We start from the raw sequence: 20596 nt of genomic DNA on the forward strand, positions 1-20596 counted from the left end.
ATCAACCCCTGCTGAGAGTCGGCCCTTTTATCCTCTGCCGACGTCTCCAGCGTCTCTTCTGCTGCAAAGGTGACTAGCCTAGCTGCCGTCAGTACCCTCAGGGCACAAGAGAGTGTCCCCCCGCTGTCAGGGCTGGCCGGGGCTCCTGAGGGGCTCCCAGAGAGACGGAGCCAGCTGGCGCCCAACGCGGGGCTTGAATTCGCTACCCCGGGATTCAGAGTCCCAGGCTGTACCCCAGGATTCAGAATCCCATGCTGTACCCCAGGATTGAGTCCCACGCTCTACTCCGGGATTCAGAGTCCCACGTTCTACCCCGGCATTGAGAGTCCCAAGCTGTAGCCACATTTCTCCTCACGGAGAAAAGCAAGGCACAAGTTTCCCCAAGAATATTTCTGGGATTCACATTCTCTGAACATCAGAGAAAGAAAACGCAATTCTCATCTCGCTTGCAGTGCCTGTGTTGTGCCAAAGCAGAATGCAACATGGAGATTGTTTACCCAGAGTGAGGATGCTTTGTTCCCTTGGCCTGTCAGGGCCAGGAGCGTGTCTGTGTCGGGACTGTCGGGACAGTCACGGGACAGTCAGAGGATGAGGGCAGTGCTGAGCAGTTGTGAGCAAGAGTGAGTGCAGGGCAGATTCAGTTTCAGATGTATAGAATAATATAGAGTAATAAAGTACTTAATTAGCCTGCTGCAGATGCTTCCTCATTTTCTCTCCCTCGCACGTGTCGGGAGTCGCCCTTGCATCGATACCACGCTCTGCCCTGGGATTGAGAGTCCCACACTCTACCCTGGGATTGAGAGTCCCACACTCTGCCCTGGGATTGACAGTCCCACGCTCTGCCCTGGGATTGAGAGTCCCACACTCTACCCTAGGATTGAGAGTCCCACGCTCTGCCCTGGGATTGGCAGTCCCACGCTCTGCCCTGGGATTGACAGTCCCACGCTCTACCCTGGGATTGACAGTCCCACGCTCTGCCCTGGGATTGAGAGTCCCACACTCTACCCTAGGATTGAGAGTCCCACGCTCTGCCCTGGGATTGAGAGTCCCACACTCTGCCCTGGGATTGACAGTCCCACGCTGTACCCTGGGATTGACAGTCCCACACTCTACCCTGGGATTGACAGTCCCCCACTCTACCCTGGGATTGGCAGTCCCACGTTCTACCCTGGGATTGACAGTCCCACGCTCTACCCTGGGATTGACAGTCCCACACTCTGCCCTGGGATTGACAGTCCCACGCTCTACCCTGGGATTGACAGTCCCACGCTCTACCCTGGGATTGACAGTCCCACGCTCTGCCCTGGGATTGACAGTCCCACGCTCTGCCCTGGGATTGACAGTCCCACGCTCTGCCCTGGGATTGACAGTCCCACGCTCTGCCCTGGGATTGACAGTCCCACGCTCTACCAGACCCTCAGCTTCCATCAGCAGCACCTCGGTGCTATCGGGCAGGGCCAGGCGAGCCGCTGGGCGTTTATCACGCTGCTCCTGGTGGGAGCTGGAGGAAGGAGCAGCTTGTTCCCTCCCCGCTGCTGGTTGTGGGGCTGGGCGCTGGGGACCCCGGAGATGATGGGTGGGTGGGTTGGACAGGGCAGCCGGGCTGAGCTCTGCTGTCCAGATGGGAAACACTTCCAGTGTTTCACTTAAAACTGATGTGCAGAGCACCACAGGCCCTTGCCTGCACCCCAAATTGCAGGCCCAGGCGATGCAGGCAGGCCCTCAGCTCAGCTGGCACACTCCAGAGGATGCCAGCCTTGGCCTGGCCCTGCCACGCTCTGCCCGTGCTGCCAGACCCCTCCTGGCTCCTTCAGCAGCTCCAGCACGCTCCAGCCTGGCACAGCTGCCCCTCGGCACTCAGAGCCCTGCAGACACCCTTTCTCACGGGGGTGAAAAGCTCTGCCAGGCTCCTGCAGAGCTGCCCTGCTTGGGGCACGCTCCCCGGGCTGTCACGGGCCCGGGGTGACCTCGAGGTGCTTTGTGATCACCTGGGATCATCCACGCTGAGCTTTAGCACAATCAGGGCTTTTCCCAGAGCTGCTGGCACACAGCTGCAGGGTCAAGATGAGCTTTCCCGTCCCCTGGGCATGCTGCCCCACGGGCTGGGAGCAGGCAGGGCTGTCACCAGCTCCAGTGTCACCTCCACAGCAGCTGTCCCCATACAGGGGGGCTCCCTGCTGCTCCCCCACACCAAGGAGAGGACCCAGGTGGGGCAGGGGGGAGCAGGGTGCAGCTGGGACTGAGCTCAGGGCTTTGCCAGCACTTCTGAACCCTGTCCAGAGCAGATGCAGGTGCCCGGAGCAGGGCACAGCCCCAGTGCCCAGCAGGGAGCTCCAGGGCAGCTGGAGAGCTGCGGGAGAGCTGCTGTGGGGCTGGGTCAGCCTTCAGCTCCTGAGCAGGACTGCAACCCCAGCTCTGTTACCACAGCAAAAATAAAAGCAGCCACGGAGGAGGCTGCCCTGACCTTCCAGCCATTTGGGATTTGGGCATAAACACTTCTTTCCTGGAAAGTGTATCCTGGCATTTGGGATTCCTTCCCGTCCCACAAAGCTGCCCTTGCGACACTGATCCGGGACTACCTCACATCTCACATTCCTGCAGGGGCCACGTTAACAAACATCAGCAGCTGGGAGGTTATTTCCAGAGCAGGATTGCTCCCGGAGCTGCTTTCCTCTCCTAGAACCGGCCAGAGACGCGGCCAGCGCTGGGGTGACAGTCCCAGCGCTGGGGTGACAGTCCCAGCGCTCCCCACACACACCAGCTCCTCACTGGAAGAGGCTGGGGAGCAGCCAAACAGGATTTTTGTGCCCTGCTTGCTCAAATATCCAGCATTTACACTTCTTCCTAGAGGTCAGAAGGGAGCTGCGGGCACGGGGTGTTTGAGAGGCGCCGCGGCCACAGGGACGCCGCAGCTCTGGGAGCCTCCAGCTCAGCAGCTGCCCCAGCAGCCAAAATGAAAGCTGGGGTCACAAAGAAGCCACCCTGAGCCACCACAGCCCCCCTGGGCTGGGCAAGGGGCACACAGAGGGTCAGCAGCGTGTCCCAAACACAGGAGGGTCCTCGGTGCCCCCTGAGCTGTGCTGGGCACAGCTGTGCCCTGGTTCCGGGCAGGGTGAGGGGCACCCAGCCCCTGGCTGTGTTTAGCGGTGACAAGGACACAGAGAGGGGCAGCAGGACAGGCTCTGCTCTCACAGCCTGAACACCAGGATCAGCAGGGCACGGGGGGCCAGGCTCGCCCTCACCAGGGGACAGGGACAAAGCAGCTCCAGGGCGCTTCCCAAGGGGACACAAAGCAGAATCCTCCAGGGAAGGGGGACGTGGCACGGGGGGGAGGCTGCAGGGACAGGCAGGATCTTGGCACCGGGATGGGGCTTGTGTGGGAGCAGCTGCTTCCTCCCCCTGCTCCTCCCCACCCCGGGAAGGCCAGAAACACAGGGGAATACAGGGGAATGCAGGGGAAAAAACATGGAAATACAGGGAAATGCAGGGGAATGCAGGGATATACAGGGAAACACACATGGAAATACAAGGAAATACACAGGGAAATACAGGGAAACACACAGGGAAATACACACGGAAACACAAGGAAGGCCAGAAACACAGGGGAATACAGGGGAATGCAGGGGAAAAAACATGGAAATACAGGGAAATGCAGGGAAATGCAGGGAAATACAGGGAAACACACATGGAAACACAAGGAAGGCCAGAAACACAGGGGAATACAGGGGAATGCAGGGGAAAAAACATGGAAATACAGGGAAATGCAGGGGAATGCAGGGATATACAGGGAAACACACAGGGAAATATACATGGAAACACAAGGAAGGCCAGAAACACAGGGGAATACAGGGAAATGCAGAGAAATACATGGAAATACACATGGAAATACAGGGAAATACACATGGAAACACACGGAAACACAGGGAAGGCCATAAACAGGGAAATACACATGGAAACACACATGGAAACACAAGGAAGGCCATAAGCACAGGGGAATACAGGGAAACACATGGAAATACAGGGAAGGACATGGAAATACACATTGACACACAGGGAAACACAGGGACACACAGGGACACACACATGGAAACACATGGAAATACATGGGCACTCATGGAAATACATGGAAACACACGGAAACACACATGGACACACATGGAAACAATGCACACACAAGGACACACGTGGACACACACCCCGTGCCTCAGGGATGCCCAGGTGCTCCCTGTCACACAGCATCAGCTCCTCCTGGGAACGGCCAGCCCGGGCAGAGCTGAGCCAGTGTGTCCAGGGCCATCACCCCATCCCTCAGAGCCACCACGGGATCCTGCCCTGCCCTGCCAGGAGCTGGGATTTTGGGAGACACCACAGCAGAGGGCACAGCTGGCTGGCAGCCCCCGCCAGCAGGGGCAGGCTGAGCAGAGCCAGCTTGGACCCCAGGAGTTGTTTGCATGTTGGGAAGCAAAAACAAGTCACTTCCAATCAGCATCAAGCTGCCAAGGCCGGGCTGCATCTCCTGGGAGGTGCTGGCAGAGCTGGCACGCGAGGCAGCCCCATGCCCGCCTCGTCCCCACCTTGCTGTCCCCAAACTCCCCCCCCCACCCCCCCAGCAACCCGGGGAGGGGCACGATGTTAAAAGCTGTCAGTGAGAGGGAGAAAGGTCACTGAGCAGGGACTTAACACCCATAATCAGTTTATGGGATTTGTGAGCAGCTTCAGGCCGGCTGGGAGCGGCGTCAGCACAGCTACAGCACAGCTCCACCTTCCCAGGGATGCAGCTCTGGCAGGGCTGGCAACCCTCCCCAGCTGCCCAGGGCAAACAGCACAGAGCCACCCAATGAAAGCCAGCAGCAAACACCTCCTGGGCAGCCCAGGGGAGGAATGACCACAGCCTGTTCCTCACCTTTCCTCCCCAAAAAAGGGGGCCTGGAAAGGAAAGAATGGCCACAGCCTGTTCCTCACATTTCCTCCCCAAAAAAGGGGGGCCTGGGAAGGAAGGCAGGCGCTTCCAGGGTTGTCAGCAGGGATTTCTTGCTCTGCCTGCTGTTCCATGGAGCAGGAGCTCCCCAAGGCTTTGGTGGCACCAGGAATGCCAGCCTTACCCTCCGTGCCCACCCCCCTGGAGCTGCTCACAGGCTCTGCTCCTCCCTGGGTGACCCCGACCCAGTGGCACAAACAGCCCTGGCCCAACTCCAGCCAGAGAGGAGGAGGAGGAGGAGGAGGAGGAGGAGGAGGAAGCCAGAGCTCAGCACGAGGCAGGGCTGCGCCTGGGGGAAGCTGTCGGCGCATGAGAATGATTCTATTTGCTGCCTAAGTGATTTTTCTCAGCTCAAAGGACTCGCACCAGTTTCTGGTTTTACCTCTCTGCTCTCCTCCCCCACTGCCTGCCTGCAGCTGCCAAGGCAGGAAAACATTCCCTGCTCCTCTGTGCCCCATCTGGGCAGAGCCCTGCTCCCAGCAGAGGAGGACGTGGCAGATGCCATCAGCAGAGGCCACCCAGCTCGGTCTGGCTGCTCAACCCCAGAGCCAGCTGCCAGCCCCAGGCTGGTCCCGGCCCCCTCTGTGCCCACTTGGATTTGTGAAATCCCTGCAGGCACCGGAGACGGGCTCAAGGATCTTTAATTCATCCGCAGTGCTGGGCAGTTAAAACCCCAGGAGAAGGAAGTGCAGCAGCTCAGGAGAGCCAGACACATCCGGGCAAGCTCTGCCCAGGGCCCAGCCCTGCAGATTCCCAGTTAAACTCTGGCAATGATGGTCTCATTTGGACAAGTCCCAGCGCACAGAACACGAGGGACTCACCCGAGGTATGAGGAAGGGACAGGAGGATCTGGTCCTCGTGCCTCTGCCCTGGTGGCTCATGAAGTCCCACCAGGCTGAGTCACACAAATTCCCTGCCCCACCTTGCCAGGCACAGGATTTTGCCAAGTCAGGCTCCTGCCCTGGGCATTTACAGGGCTGTAAAGCGAAGGCTTGAATTTATCATGCACACTCTGAGAGCAGCAGGGAAGCTCACAAGCCAGTCCACCCTGTAGGACAACAAGCACACTCCTTCAAGGGCTCCCGAGAAGCTCAAATTGCTTCTGTTCAAAAGAAGTTCAAAGTCTGCCACCTGCAAAACAGCTCAGGGCTCGGTGTCATTGCGAGGGTGGGACAGGGAGCAGCAGAGCCCCGGAGCTCCTGGGACACGAGAGGTGCACACACAGCCCTGGAAGAGCTTCTCCAGCCAGGCGCATCCAAGCCTAACTACAAACTCAGAGGGGGAAAGAAATGCAGCTCATCAGCTGTGTTTACAAAAACAACCCACGTTATCAACGGGAACAAGAGGCAGAACGGGGAGGGCTGAGCCTGCCCAGGTGCTTCCAGGACAGTCTCTGATACCAAAACACCAAGCTCTTCCCTCAGAAAGGAGCTACGTCAACCTTCAGTAACTGATGAACACAAACACCTGCAAACCCAAACAACTCAGTCTGCTGTGGGAATGTGCCCTGGCTCCTCTGGATTTCCAGCTACCAAAATCCAGCACTACCCACAGCCACACCGGAGAACGTCTCACATCATGTAAAAAGTCACATTAGCATCTCAGAGGAATGGATTTTACACCTTTAGTACTGAGCTTTGCAAAGCTGGGCGAGCAGCTGAGCTCACTGTGGTATTTTAAAGAGAGGGACAGGGCTGGGTGTGTTTGGAAGGTTCAAAAGCAGCTGTGCCCCAGCACGAGGCAGGCTCCATTCCTGCTGAGCCCCGGCTGACAAGGATCACATTGAAGAGCCATTTCCACATGGGAACAGCCAGGGACGCAGTGCTCCCACCCAGACCCCGTTAGGAGGGAGGGCACTTCCTCTGTGGCATCAGGGCAGGGGCACTGCTCTTCCTCAGCTCTTCCTCCCTGCCCGCCGTGCTCAGCAGCGTGTGTTATGACATCAAGCTGATATGAAATCATGATGATTTCACTGCAATTAAGGCGGGAGCAGATGGGGCTGATGGAGCTGGCTAAGCAACAAATCTTCTAAATTGGAGAACGCTGTCAAGAGAAATTAAAGCCTCGTGCAAAAAAAGTCAGCTTGGGATGGCAGAAAATTCCACATGGGAGGGACTGCAGGGAGGCAGCCAGGGCAAGCTCCTGGTCAGAGCAGTGGGGCTGGACTGAAGCACCTCAGCCCACAAAAACCCCAGCACAAAGCAGGGACAGATTCCCAAAAGTAACCACCTGAAAAAGCCAAGAGAGAACAGGCACAACACTGCAACAGCGAGGCAACGCTTGAGCTTGAAAAACAACCCCCAGAGACACAGAAATCAGGGAGGAGAAAAATAAAAAAAAAATAAGTGTGGCACATGCTGGACAGGCTCCAGACCTAGCAGACACATCAAGTGTTTTTAACACAGCCAGGGGTTGTGTTTGTCACTTGTTACCAACACCACGCAGAGGAGCAGCCAAGGAGTGACGCTGGCAGGAACTGGGAGCCAGAGCTGTCTCTCTTCAGAGCCTTTACAGGAGAAGAGAAAAAGGCTCTCCACTGCTTCCACCAAGGAATAGCTTAAATAGGTTAAAAATAATGAAGCAGTACTGTGCACATGAGCACTCCGTGCTCCCAATCAAGCAATCCTTCCGAAGGCGGCCTTGGGAAGCCTCTCAGAGTCCTCCTAAGGAGGTTAATAAATTGCTTTGAAAGCCTGGACGCAGCTTAGTGACATGACTAAGGAGCTGTTGTCACAGCCTAATGTCATTACCCGAATTCTGGCACTTTCCAGGGAGCACGAGGCTGCAGATCTTGAGCTTCACAGCCTCTTGTCCAAATGCTGGCTCCTCGTCAAGGGCCTGGGGCTGCTTGCAGAAGTTCGGACTCGGCAGGTGAATCTCTGTCCACACAAAATGTTTGCAGAGGTGCAAGCAGAAGTCAGGATCCAGAGTTTTAATCCTCCAGGCTGAAGCCTTTGTTACAAACCAAGGAGAGCACACAGCAAACAGGTGTTGGGTGCCTGTTTAAGGAAGGTGGGCATCTCATGCCCTGGCCAGCACATCTGGCACACGCTGCTGTGCAGAAATAAATTCTGTTCCCACACATCTGCAAGGCTGACTGAGCTCCAGGCTCCTCCACAGCACCTGCAGCTCCCCAAACTACAAACCAATGCATTTTGACACCCTCGATGTATTTACTCTCCCTTGCAGAGCTCATCAAGAGCAGCGCTGCTTCCAAGCCCCCCTCAAAGGCACGAGCAAATTTAACGGACAAAGAAAATAATTTATTCTCCTGAAACCAAATTATTTTCTCCAACTTTTCAGCAAGTATCTCATGTCAGAGCATGAAAAGCGATGCCACAACAATTCCAAGCAGCCTCTCCAAGAACAGCTGCCAAGAAGGCATTTCATTGATGCTTCTTCCCCTGCTGCCAACGTGTGTTGTCAGACACGTTGCCTAGACAGCAGAAATCATGGATAAGGACATCTCACAGTGCTCCAGCTACCAGTTCGTACAAACAGACTGGTTTTCACAGGAGGCATTGCTTGAAAACCATCCTTATTTGGATGGGGCAAGACTCAGGAGTTGGGAAAACCATCCTGGCCAGGAGAACGAGCTCCATTTCTTCTGGCACCTGGCAGGCAGCAGAGCCTGCTGTGTGCTCTGCTATCTCTGCAGCCCAGCAGCCTCCCTGCCTCCCGGATTATCTATCCCAGCGGTTATTATTTATTATTATTATTAGCACACAGTGTTCTCCACCTAAAGTTTAACATCTCAGGGCAGATCCTTCTTGGACAGAGTACAGGGGAGCCTTGATCCACATCATCACCATTCCAGGAGTGCACAGTGTCTCATGATCCCGAAGAAATGGTTTGCAAAAGGAAAGAAAGATCTTTTCCAACAGTAAAAAAGATGAACTGTGAGCAGGAACTCTGCTCCATGCATGAAAACTGTCCAAAAAGCAAACATACAGACAACATTTACACAATAGGCATCTGGCAGCATTTTCAGACATTTTTTTTTAATTTATTCTGACATGCTATAAAGGAATAAATTACACTGTTAAAGAATTACCAGCAATAAAAGTATTTCTTTCTTTCAGCTGGGCTAGAATAGGAGTGAGAAGGAAGACAGCCTGGGGCAGTAACCAGTGTGAACTCTGCATGGTGCGAGGCTGCCCCCAAGAACAAGAGGAAATCTGGTCATATCCACTTCACAAGAACTTGAAAGAAAATGCCTTGGTTTCAAACCATCCCAATTTTTTCAAACCATTCCAATTTTTTTTTCCTCCAAAGCAGCAATGACAAGTCAGTCCAGCCGAGGCAGGACACGGCGGTGCTCGGAGGCTGCCAATCCTGGGTCTGCAAAAGATGCCATTTCGTTTTAAAAAATTCCAATCTTATTATGGAGGGCCGGTCTCAAACAACAGGTTATAAAAATGCAAGACTGCCCCTTCCCCCTCAAGGAAAAAATACAAAATTTATTTAAAAACAAAATGAGGAAGAGTTACAACACTAAATCTAAAATGATTTAGAAAGAAATATGACTTCTTTTGCTTAACAAATGGCCTTAAACTTGGTTTAAAAACAGGGTAATGTAAATTTCTTAAACTGAATAAACAAGGCAAATTAAAAAAATCTCATTTCCTTACAGAAACAGTTTTTAGTTTTTAATGAACTTGTAAACAAAAAAGCTCCCGCTTCAAAATAAAAACAAAATCCCAGATCATATAGATGTTTACAGTGATTACATTTATCTAAGCAACTTACATACAGGTTCAGTTGTAAGATGTTAACTAAATTTCGTGACAAATATGCTGTTTTTCCTTTTATACCAAGAACATTATAGAGTTAATGCAGAGTCCTAAAGATTATCTAGTAGTCGCTAAGTTTCTCTTAAGTCTTCACTTTAGATGCTGTTATTTCTAGCACAGGTAAGCAGGCAGAGTCTTTCATATGCTTAAAAACTGGAATCTTTGGTTACTACCATGTCAGCTGGCTTGGTATGTTGCACATAGAAGCCAACAACTTTGAGAATGTTTTAAGTGTACAACTTTCAAAACCCAGGGAGGAATAACCAGAAAAGAGTGCACAATTGTGAGCATTTACAATTATCACAACTGTTGCCGAAGACTGTTCATGCCATTCTTCCAAAACAATGAGATCTCATAAGCAGTGTAGTTCAAAGTAAAAAGGTAACAAAAATTGGCATATGCACAATTTTCTCCACTTGTGTGTCAACCATTAGTTAACTTTTCCACTTGAAAAAAATGCAATAGAAAACTGGACACCATGTTTCACTATCTCAGTAATATTCACAATTACAGCTGCTACAACTCAAAGTGCAGCATCACTGACACTGCCCAGAGCCAGTTTATACTGATATTAAGTTCTTTACACCAAGGAAATGGTTGCCCACAGCCACTGGCAAGTGTATCAACTAAAATTTCTAGGATTTGGGGAGTGACAAGTCCTGCTCCGATCTGCTCTGCTTTGTCCCATCCTCGTCATGCTCAGAAACCTGCAAGATAAACACAAGGGCAAACTTACTGATACGGGATGGAAACGAGCAACAGCATTCACAGGAGGAAAATTAAACAGCAGTTATGGTCATTCAAAGGGGAAAATGCTGCTCCATCTGGGAACTGCAGAGTTCCTGGGGTCCGTTTCCAAAGGCAGCCAGCGTTTGCCATGGCTCTGGAGCTCGCACACCTCTCAGTGCACCGGGGAACAGGCTCGGGGCACCAGCTGGATGCCACATTCCTCCAGCAGCAATTCAGCCCAGCAGGTTGAAAACAAGCTGTGTTATTGCCACTGGGAAACAGGATGTAATTTCATAGGATTGTTTTCTGCTCGTCCGCAGCGGCTCATGTTTGTATCCCTGAATGTCAAGCTGTCATCTGACTGCAGGGCGCTCTCCAGAGCCGCACTACGGCAGTGTCACACGGCCAGGCAGGGGATCACTCACCTTACAGTAACTGGTGTCACCACAAAGCCACAGCAGCAGCTCTGGGCACCCACAACAAGGCAGCGCCTGTGACAGCCCCCGGGGAAGCAGCACACCTCGGCCTTCGGAAGGACAAGGGCTGACTCACATGACAGGGGAGGTGGTGCGCACACAGCGATTCTTTTAATGTTCAGAATTCCAAATGACATTGGGGGACAGGGAGAGTACAGGGACATACACAGAGCTCCGAGAACCAGCCACTGCAGGCTAAGCCAGTCCTCCCTCCGTGCTCCTCTCTGGTGACTCGGGTGGCAGGGCTGTGCTTCACGGAGGGGACAGCAGCCTCCAGCAAAGATGGCCTTGCCAAGCCAGTTTCCGTTCTGGATGCTCTCCAGACAGGATGGTTCTGCCCATGGGCGAGTTCATCACAGCAACAGCTCCGAGTTTTTGCAGCAGAAATCTCTTCTCAGTGAAATACAGACAGAGCTGACCTCAGCTACAGCTTGTGCTGTCATCCAGAGAGAAGCGAGTGCAAACAAGTCTCGCTAGTCTGACATTCTGTCCAAAATGTATCTGGAGAGCACCCAGAAAATGGCTTTACCTCTCCCAGAACTGCCTACAGGTCATTTCAAAGAGGTTCAATAACTTGTTTCAAACCCAGTGTTAATGCTTTGAGGGACATTTCTCTTTATCCAGCACTGGTCATACTAAAAAAAAATAAATTCCTGCACCAGAATCAAGACAGCCATTCCCACCTGAGTGCAAATTCCCACAGAAAGCCCAGTGACTCCTGAGTTCCCTAATCCTTACTTGATGCACACAACCAAAAATTATGCTGTTTTTCCATTCAGTGTGTTCAGCAGAGAACACTGATTCATCTTTTGAACCACTTTCTCCATCAAAGCAGCCAAAACAAAGTCAACAAAGGAGAGTGTGGAAAGAAATGGATCAACTCATTGCTTCAGAAGTCTGAGTATTTCACAAGAAATGGGAGCCTGAACCTGAGGACAAAGGACATCCTACCAAATGATCTGCTGCTATTAGAACTCCTCAAACCCAAGGTAATAGGGGCAGGAGAGCAACAGGGAGCTGCACTCGACTCAAAATGTCCCTCCAAAGTCCTGTAAAGACACAGCCCAAGCACCGCTGTCAGATGAGCTGGAGATACTCAGAGCACACGGAGCACTGCTGGCATGAGGAACGTGCTGGAGAGCTCATGTGCCATCTCTTCCACAGATCTTCCATCCATACGGGGCCAAATCATCACTCCTTGTCCCTCTGAGGTGACACCCAAACCTCTCAGAATCTCTGCGCTACGTGAGGGATCCTCAACTTGCTTTATTATTACCATGGCTGAGGATCTGATTGACAGGGGAGCAGCAACTGCAGTGTGATTCCCTAAAAACCCCTCAGTGTGGAATGCTCAGGCTTTGTGTATTCTCCATTTCTCCAGACAAGCGAGAGAGAAGGATTCAGGTGTCAATAATTCTGATTCTCAAGCAGAGAAGTCTCAGTCTGCTCTGAGCAATCCTGCCACCACCACAGGCATCCAGCAAATATTGATGGACCTGCTGACAGCCCCACAGAATCTCCACTGCCAGGAGTTAAAAACACCTCTCCCGAATGGAACTGGCAGACTTTATCCTGCAGATTGACTGCCTGAGTCACTTTTATGACTGGGGGAAGCTGAGTGTAAGCAGAGTTACAAATCACACCTGAACAACTGCTGCTCTGGCAAAAGAGAGGAGCCCAGCTTCCCCGAGTCAGCAGAGCTCTGTCTGCTGGAACAGTTCACCTCTCCAAGTTCCAAACCAGCTGATCTGGCTGTTACAAAAGACACTGCACACAGTTCCAGAGAGGGGCAGGGGGAAAAAAAAATGAAGAGAAAAAAGGGCACGGACAGAACAGGTTATTCTGGAAGCAAGCAGAATATTTAGCCTGGATAAACTCAGGATTCATTGATGGTTTAGCATGGATCTGAGTTAAGGAAGTCAGGAATATCTGTAAATGAGCACACTGGACAAACAATCTGAGTCTGTCCTTCCCTGGCTCACTCTGCCCAGATGCACATCTCCAACAGCACTTCACAAATAACTGCACCTGTACAGTGCTATTTGCAGGACTCCTGTTCAACAGGGTTAGCAGAGGGGTAACATTTGATACCAGGAAGCCTTTGAAGCCACTTCCACACAGGCTTTGCTACAGCAACTACAAAAGAATTTAACTGAACTGCAGAAAAAATAACCAGGTATGTCATCCTTTCCAAAATGACAGAGCACCCAAGGCACACTGCCTCCTCCTTCAGCTTAGCTGGGTTCAAACACTCTTCATTAACAGGCAGAATTCCCCACAAAAAGACAAGCAGGATTTTAGGACTCTGGAAGTCTTTGCTGAAGAGATGAAGCCTCTGAAGTCTCCAGATGTTTGCCAAGCAGTGCTTTAATGCTCTGCTGACATTACAACTTGATTGATGCAAAGATCACAAGCCTGTCTTGGTGACGGGGAGGGAAGAGGAGAGTCCTTCCCCAAAAACCCCAATGAACTTGTGCTGAAACCCCAGGAATTTCCTCTGAGCTGTAGCAAGGGGTGTCTCCCAAAGGCCAGAGTGATAAGGAATGTAAATGAGTGAACAGAAATGCTCTGAGGCTCTGTGGCAAAGCTCCCCTGCTCATCCCTGAGCTCAGCTCTGCTCTCTGGCACTGAAGCATCACTTCAAGGTGCAGGCAGATAATCACTTTAATGACCTTTTCTTTCCTCACACACAGCACTTGGGCAGACACTGTCTGAGCCAGGAGAGCAGCACGTTAAACCTCAGAACACTGCAGCCAAACTGTGTTTCAGCAGCTCACAACCTGATTTTCAGGGCAGGTTCCACTTACAGATCACCACCTCCTGCAAGCCCTCACTTTGAGCACGAGCTGTTGTGAGGAATGTGCATTTCTGCTCAAATTATCTTCTCCTGCTCGAACAGCCAGCCCCTCCACACCCCAAACTGGGCTGGGTTCTGAACTTCAGTCACAGTTTCTCTATTTCAGGAAGCAATCCAAGCCCAGGTGCTTAATCAGCCAGTCTGCTACTGGTGTTGCAGCTGCAGGAACTGGTTTCCAGCCTGTCAGATCCAGCCACTCCATGCCAAAAACCTGACACTTAATGGCATCTCTGAATTTTTATTTTTTTTTCAAGAACCACTTCAATCTTGGGAAAAGCAGCAGGTGTTTTAATACTTCATTTATTCCGAACAAAATGTGTTTTTCTGATAGCTGTTTTGACTAAAGACACCTGGTAAGGTTTGAATGCTCCCACACTATGTGGAGAACAATGTTTAAGTTTATGGTAAACACTTCTGCATTTCTTTGATTTCCAGGACTGTCATGTTAGCAAGTGTGTAATTTTATACACATAAGAATGACAGACAAGATGTACTGAAGAGCAGCAATGCCTCAGTACAGAATTTAAACCTTGCTTCTCTATTCTCAGTCACACAATGTCATTAGTTTCAATTTTATCCACAGCTCAGCTGCAGGAATTGGTTTCATGGCAAGACTGGCTCACAGATGTGGCAGTTTCACCCTGGGACTTACCAGACTCACACCAGCACATTTGCATCACCAAAAAAGGAAAAAAAAAAGTATTTTAAAAGCTTCTAGACCATGTGGGAAAAAAAAATTGATGTGTCTGTTCAGAACTCAGTTTTCAGTTATTACACAATTGCATTTGAACATGTCACAACATTTCCCTTTGAAACCATAACCTAGAAACATCAAAAAAATCATCAGGAAACCTGAAGCCCCACCCCAGAGCACCCAGATAGTTCAGAAAATTGTGAGTTGGCAATCCACAGCAGTTTGGGGTTACTGCTTGATTCGGACAAGGCATTTTGAGCTCACTGGTCCCCTCCTTGAACTCTGGACCAAATGTCTCAATGTAAACCCACTGGAGGAAGCCAGAGCAGTCACAATTTTCTGTTCCCGGTGTTTGAGGCATACAGAACAGAAGCAAACCCACAGCACTGTACCAGCTGCCACAGAGCAGAACCCAAAGTCTCTAGATCCTTGCCTAGTCAATGAGAATTATCCCTTAAAAAGTGTTAGGTCTAGGATTTTGGATTGCATTATATATTTATACATATATAAGGACATATATATGTATATATATAAATCAAAATAAATAAAAATGTCACATTCCCAACACCAAGTCAGTTTCTTGTTTTTGGAAAGTGGTTAATGCGGGAGCAAAAGATGCAGTGGTTAAAAATGACCCAACATCCCCAGAAGAAATGATATGAATAACAAGGACATTTTGGTATAAAGTTAGTAGTCAAATTCTCCAAGGACGTCTTTTGGTTTTGCTTTTGAATTTAAGAGCCAAATGTAGTTTTTAAACCACCTCCTTGATCTAACACTTGGAATTGCCGCCGTTGTCCAAATTCGTGGAATTTTTGTTTTTCCTGTAACGTCACTTGGTTCTTGGCTACTAACCTTTCATGTTACTCTTGGATTTGTCAGTTTGCTTGCCTGTGGGGGTTTGGGCCTGCTGCCCCTGCCCACTGGAAGAGGCTGCCTGCTGTGCTGCTTTCTGCTTTAACATTGTCCAGTCGAATGTGTAGTCATACTGGTGGTTCAAGGTCCTGCAAGAGAGGGAAACGTTCTGCTGTAACACATCCGAGCTCACGCCGAGCCCCGCCTGAAATCCCACAGCTAGGGGATAGCTCCTTCTCTAAGCCGCTTTGGAGATTATGAATGGTATAGAAATGCTAAGTATTACTAACTTAAAGGGATTCTTGCAGCAAGCCCAAATGCCAGCCAGCAGCATTTACTCATTGCTTACACAAAGGTCTGCACTTGTGGAAGCAGCACTTCCTCCCAGCCCAGCTCACTCACCGTCTGCACTGAGCTTCTGAGCTGCTTTTTAAAATACAGATATGATTTCAAGCAAAGACTGCAGCATTGTACATCACTGAATAGGAATTCTTTGGATTGCAGAAACCTGGGGGGAGACTGGAGAGATCAGTGCCAGCCCCTCTTTTGACAGGTGCTGTTCACTGCGCAAGGTGGAATTTCTGTTCCAGTTCCTCTAACGAGCTCCATGAAGCAGCACTATTCTCCTCCACTGAAATTTCTCTCCTGGGAACCACTGCTGGGCCCAGCACCAATTTCTAAACATAAAAAGCTTCAAAGACTTCTACCAAGGGGTCACTTTCTTGATGGTACTTGCAACAGAACCTGAAGCATGGGCTCAACCCTGTGGTCAAATCACACAATGTAAAAACAAGAGAATCTTTTCCCTTTATGTTTAACATTGCACAATAATTTTCAGGTCCTTTAAACAGCTTTTGAAGCTCTGAAATGAAAGGGAGTCCCAGAAGAACTCCCTACACCACACACACAGGAGCTGCCCTCTGCGGTGCCAGTCCCACAGAGCAGTTCCCAACTGCATCCCTGAGAAGTTCCTGTACTTTTCCACTTGGAGACTGACCTGAAAAGAATACGGAATAATTGCCTCAGGTACATGTAATCTGGTGCCTCTTCAAAGCGCAGGCCACGACAGTAGTTCAGATACATGGCAAATTCTGCAGGGAACCCCTGTAAATCAACAGTGTTAATCAAGCCACGGCTCGCAGCAAAAGCCTCCTAACAAAGGCAAAAAGATGCACATCTGTCTGTCTCTAACAGCAGAGCAAAAGTGGCTGAGGATGCATGAATTGATTCCACTTTGCCCCTGGTTGTTCGTGTGTGCTGTAGTTCAGCAGGTGGATTTGCTCAGGTCCACACTCCTTCCCCAGAACTGTTACCTCATGGGTGGTTTGCAATCACAAGCTCTCTGCTACCACAACCTTTAACATTTAACTTATGTATAAAGCACACTGTTCATCCTAATTAAACCTTGTTCTTATTAACTCTCTAAAATAATGATAATTATCTGGTAAGAGATTCACTCTTGTTTCCTTGATGATCTGCTTGAACATAGTAGAGACAAGGTCAGTTAAAAAGCATTAATGTGAAAACTTCAATTCTGAGAATCTCTTTCAAAGATTTCCTGCCTTACATTTTGAAGCATTTAATGCTGTACTGTAATAGGTAAAGCCTGCCTGTAATAGGCAACAGCACACAGAACAGTGCTGTAAAAACTCACAGGGTGCAGCATCCCTGGAAGGTCAAGGCCACACTGGATGGAGCTCTGAGCAACCTGGACTAGTGGAGGGTGTCCCTGTGCCCAGCAGGGGTTGGAACTGGATGATTTTTAAGGTCCCTTCCAACCCAAACCATTCCATGAACAGTTCAACAGCTTGGGAGATGCTGTCAGACTCTGGGGATGGAGATGTGCAGGACTAGAAAGTGCAATCCTTGGTGCTGCTGCCTGAAGGGCACAAGCCCTGCTGAGTTCTCAAGGATCTTTGTTCAGAAGCACTTGGATACCACAGTGCAAGAGGAATCTTAAGAGTCAAAGGAAAACCTTGGAAAAACAAAGATCACTTGCATCCCATTCCACTACAGCCACTCCCTGAGTTAGGGCAGACAATATGAACCCTCCTGGAGAGGCTGAAAGTGGATGTGGGCGAGCCAGACAGCTCCACCTTGGTTACTTATTTACTTCTGATGTCAAACTTGCACTGTAAACGTTGAAGAACTGAACAAGCCTCGCCTAAGAGAGCTGGGAGCTTGCACAGCCAGCAGTCAGCAAGACCTGAATGATGGTGGCATGAACTTTGCCAAGGAGCAGCAGCAAATGCTGCCCTGTACACACATTCCCAGTCCTGCTGGGTGGCCAAACACAAGGCACCCAGTGCCTGCCAAAGCAGAATTGTTCAGCAGCAAATGCCATGTGAGGGTATTTAATATACTGGCTCAAGTTTAGGGGAAAAAAACAACAAACAACAAACCAAACAAGAAAAGAATTTCCATTTCACTGTATGACATCATTTGGAAACTCTTACCTTACACAAAACCTCAACAGGAGTGGACATTTTCTTTTCACTAATCTTTTCATACTTTTGCTTCTTTGTTGCAGCCTGTGGAACATGTAGGTCACAATATAAGAGATACTGTGCAACACTGGATTAACAAGGACAGCAGCAAAAAAAAAGAAAAAAAATGACAAAAATCCTTTGGTCAAGCGTAAGTATTTTATGTGAAATCTCCAAGTCCCACACACTTATTGCAAAGAGAATGAAGGTCAATCTGGTATTAAGACTTGGCCACAGTTTAATACCATTTGTCGCAGTCTAATGCTTCCATCACATGGCACAGCTCGTGTAGCTCTAGCTGCTGCTTTTGCCCATTAGCCACACCAGACTTGCAGCTACAATTGCCAAAGTTGGGTTAATTCCCACTCGCTGCCCCATTCGGGGCTGCCTGGTGCTCCAGCAGCCTTTCCATTCGTTTGCAGCTGAGGAGTTCCAGCAGGCCACAAGCTGCTGCCTTTTTAGAAACCGTGCAGCTGCAACACCATTGGAGTTACACAACTCTCAAACAATTAAAACATGAAAACCAATCACTGGAGTCTAAATAAGTGAAATAAGAAATGTCTGCCACGTTTGTAGCTGGCTCCCATACATGGAAAGCCTGAACAAGCCTGCTGCAGTTAATAATTATTCACTTGTGCCATAACCTGGACTGAAGACACCACTGAGGCTGAACTTGCCAGGCAAGAGATTATTTCCACGCTCTCTCCAGCAATTCAAAAAGCCACTAACAATGTTATTTTTTATTTCCCAAAGGGGCCTCAGCCAGCAACAGGACAATAACTGGCAAAGATGATGTCAGCTATTGTTTAGCATCAATTTTAAGCCAGTCCAACAATGCACATTTTGCCTGCTGCGTAAGAGGCAGAATCCACAGCCTATAAATATCAAGCTTTGGGAAAAGCTGCTTTGTACAACTGAGGCTAAACATTATATAAACCCACCTGACAGGCAGAAGCATGCTACCCAAACATGAAAAAAAAATATTAAAAGGGTGGGGGAGGGAAAAAAAGCATCACAACCTACCTTTAATCCTTGCCAAGGCAGACTGGTTCTGTTAAAGTACATCAATACATAGCCTAGAGACTCCATGTCATCCCGACGACTGCAGGAGGAAAAACACAAGGATTTACAAATTCTGCCATTGCTCACTTTATTCCACACTGCTAGCATTCAAAAATTTAAATTAAAAAATAATTCAGGAATAAACCCTAAGCAAACCCTAAGATAGGAAGAGATCCTATTCATTTTTTTAAGCAAGGAATATTCTGCAGGTATTGTGTGTTCTAAGCTTCCACCTGCAGTTACACTGATTTGGGGAAAAAAAAACTTTGGAAAATGAGAAAAAAAAACAACCAAAAAACCAAAAAAACCAACCATGAAATGTCTTTCCTGCCTTCTTAAGTAGCCTGGGTAGAAACTGAAGATTTCCTGTAGGAACCATGGAATGCATTGTAAGAGAGAATGAGGTTAATGAGGTCAATAAGGCTGTAACATCTTGTCAGTCACATTTTTCCCTGAACCTTGCCTCAGGCTGGGATCAATCCTGACCACCTGCTCCCTAAGGGGCATTGCTCCTTTCTTCCTTGCCTTCTGCCCAAACCCCCTGAGCTGCCCCTGAGTTTAAAAGGCAGCAATATTAATGGAGGTGCACGAATCAATCTGAGAGGGGCTCTGCCTTCTTCCCACCAAAGCCTGTCGCAGGCAGCTGGAGAACTCCAAAGTGATGCAGCTGAGAACTTCCTCAAACTCTCATGCAAAAGCCTTCAAATGCTTTCTGCCCTGCACATGTTCCACATCCCCACTCTGGCCACAGGAACTGCACTGAATTTTGCTCACAGCTTTCCTGAGCACCAAGAGCAGCACAGTTCACTGGAGTGGAAAACACACTCCAGGGTTTTTTTTTCCTCTTGGCAAAGTTGCCTCTTCCCAGCTGTGGTAAAATCAGATTTTTCCTCTGACTGCCCCTCTCTGCAGCTGACATCTATTTAATATGAGGCAGAAAAAGAACTTCTTTTTCTCCTCCCTGCTCCCTTGTGGGGACAGCCTGGTGGGTTTTGCTGCTGCTCTCTCACCCAGAGGAGGATTTAAAGGGTGGCAGGACAGACTCTGCACCTCCTGCCCCAACAAGGATCAAAAGGCTGACAGTGGTATTGCAAACAGGATTACACACAAAGGTGAGGGAAAAGCAGCTCCCCAGAAGTGGGAACAGGCTCGAACCTGATCTGTCTTGGTAGGAGAAGAAAGAAGTTGGTGATGTTTTGTGTTCTAGCCCAGGCAATAGAACCAGAACAGCCTGGCACCCCCTCGCTCATGGGCCAGCTCTGTGACCCTCTGGGGAACAAAGGAAAAGCTGTCCCAGGGGAAAATCAGCTTGGCTCCATAAAGCTTTGAGCACAAGGCCAGAAAAGCTCGGCCCTGCCCAGGGAAGAGGGGATTGGTTCCCTCCCCTCAGATCATCTCAGCTGCAACATGAAACCACAGACAAAGGGCTGAAAAATGATACTGAGCCCACAAATTCCAGCCTGCCAAACTTGCTAATTCCATCAGAACTGCAGATTTTAATCACCAACAGCGTCCAGAGAACCTGTACAGGGCCATGACAAAACTATGTTTTCTGAGAAGGCAGTGGTAAATTCAGAAGCAATAAAGGGATTAAGGGGATCCATCCCCCACCCAGCTCATTGTTTTAATGTTAATGCAATGATCTTGCAGTAGGAAACATTCTGTT

General features: G+C 49.6%; 1 protein-coding gene across 5 annotated transcripts in view; it reads right to left on the bottom strand.

The window, feature by feature from the left end:
* Positions 1–8954: 8954 nt before the first annotated feature.
* CSNK1A1 (casein kinase 1 alpha 1) overlaps positions 8955–20596 on the bottom strand; it is a 32676-nt gene continuing 21034 nt past the window's right edge. For 2 of the 5 annotated variants that reach the window (XM_038149996.1, XM_038149994.1), the window contains 5 exons: positions 18892–18970; positions 17839–17913; positions 16380–16486; positions 15419–15531; positions 8955–10478 (listed from right to left, as the gene is read on the bottom strand). In XM_038149996.1, coding sequence (XP_038005924.1) covers positions 10471–10478; positions 15419–15531; positions 16380–16486; positions 17839–17913; positions 18892–18970 — 382 coding nt within the window. In that variant the 3' untranslated portion in view covers positions 8955–10470. Of the gene's footprint in view, positions 10479–15377; positions 15532–16379; positions 16487–17838; positions 17914–18891; positions 18971–20596 lie in introns of those variants that run through there. The other 3 variants (XM_038149995.1, XM_038149992.1, XM_038149993.1) reach the window with 2 other exon arrangements.

Source organism: Motacilla alba, chromosome 13 (genome assembly GCF_015832195.1).
Source record: "Motacilla alba alba isolate MOTALB_02 chromosome 13, Motacilla_alba_V1.0_pri, whole genome shotgun sequence".
In the NCBI taxonomy this organism is placed as follows: Eukaryota; Metazoa; Chordata; class Aves; order Passeriformes; family Motacillidae; genus Motacilla; species Motacilla alba.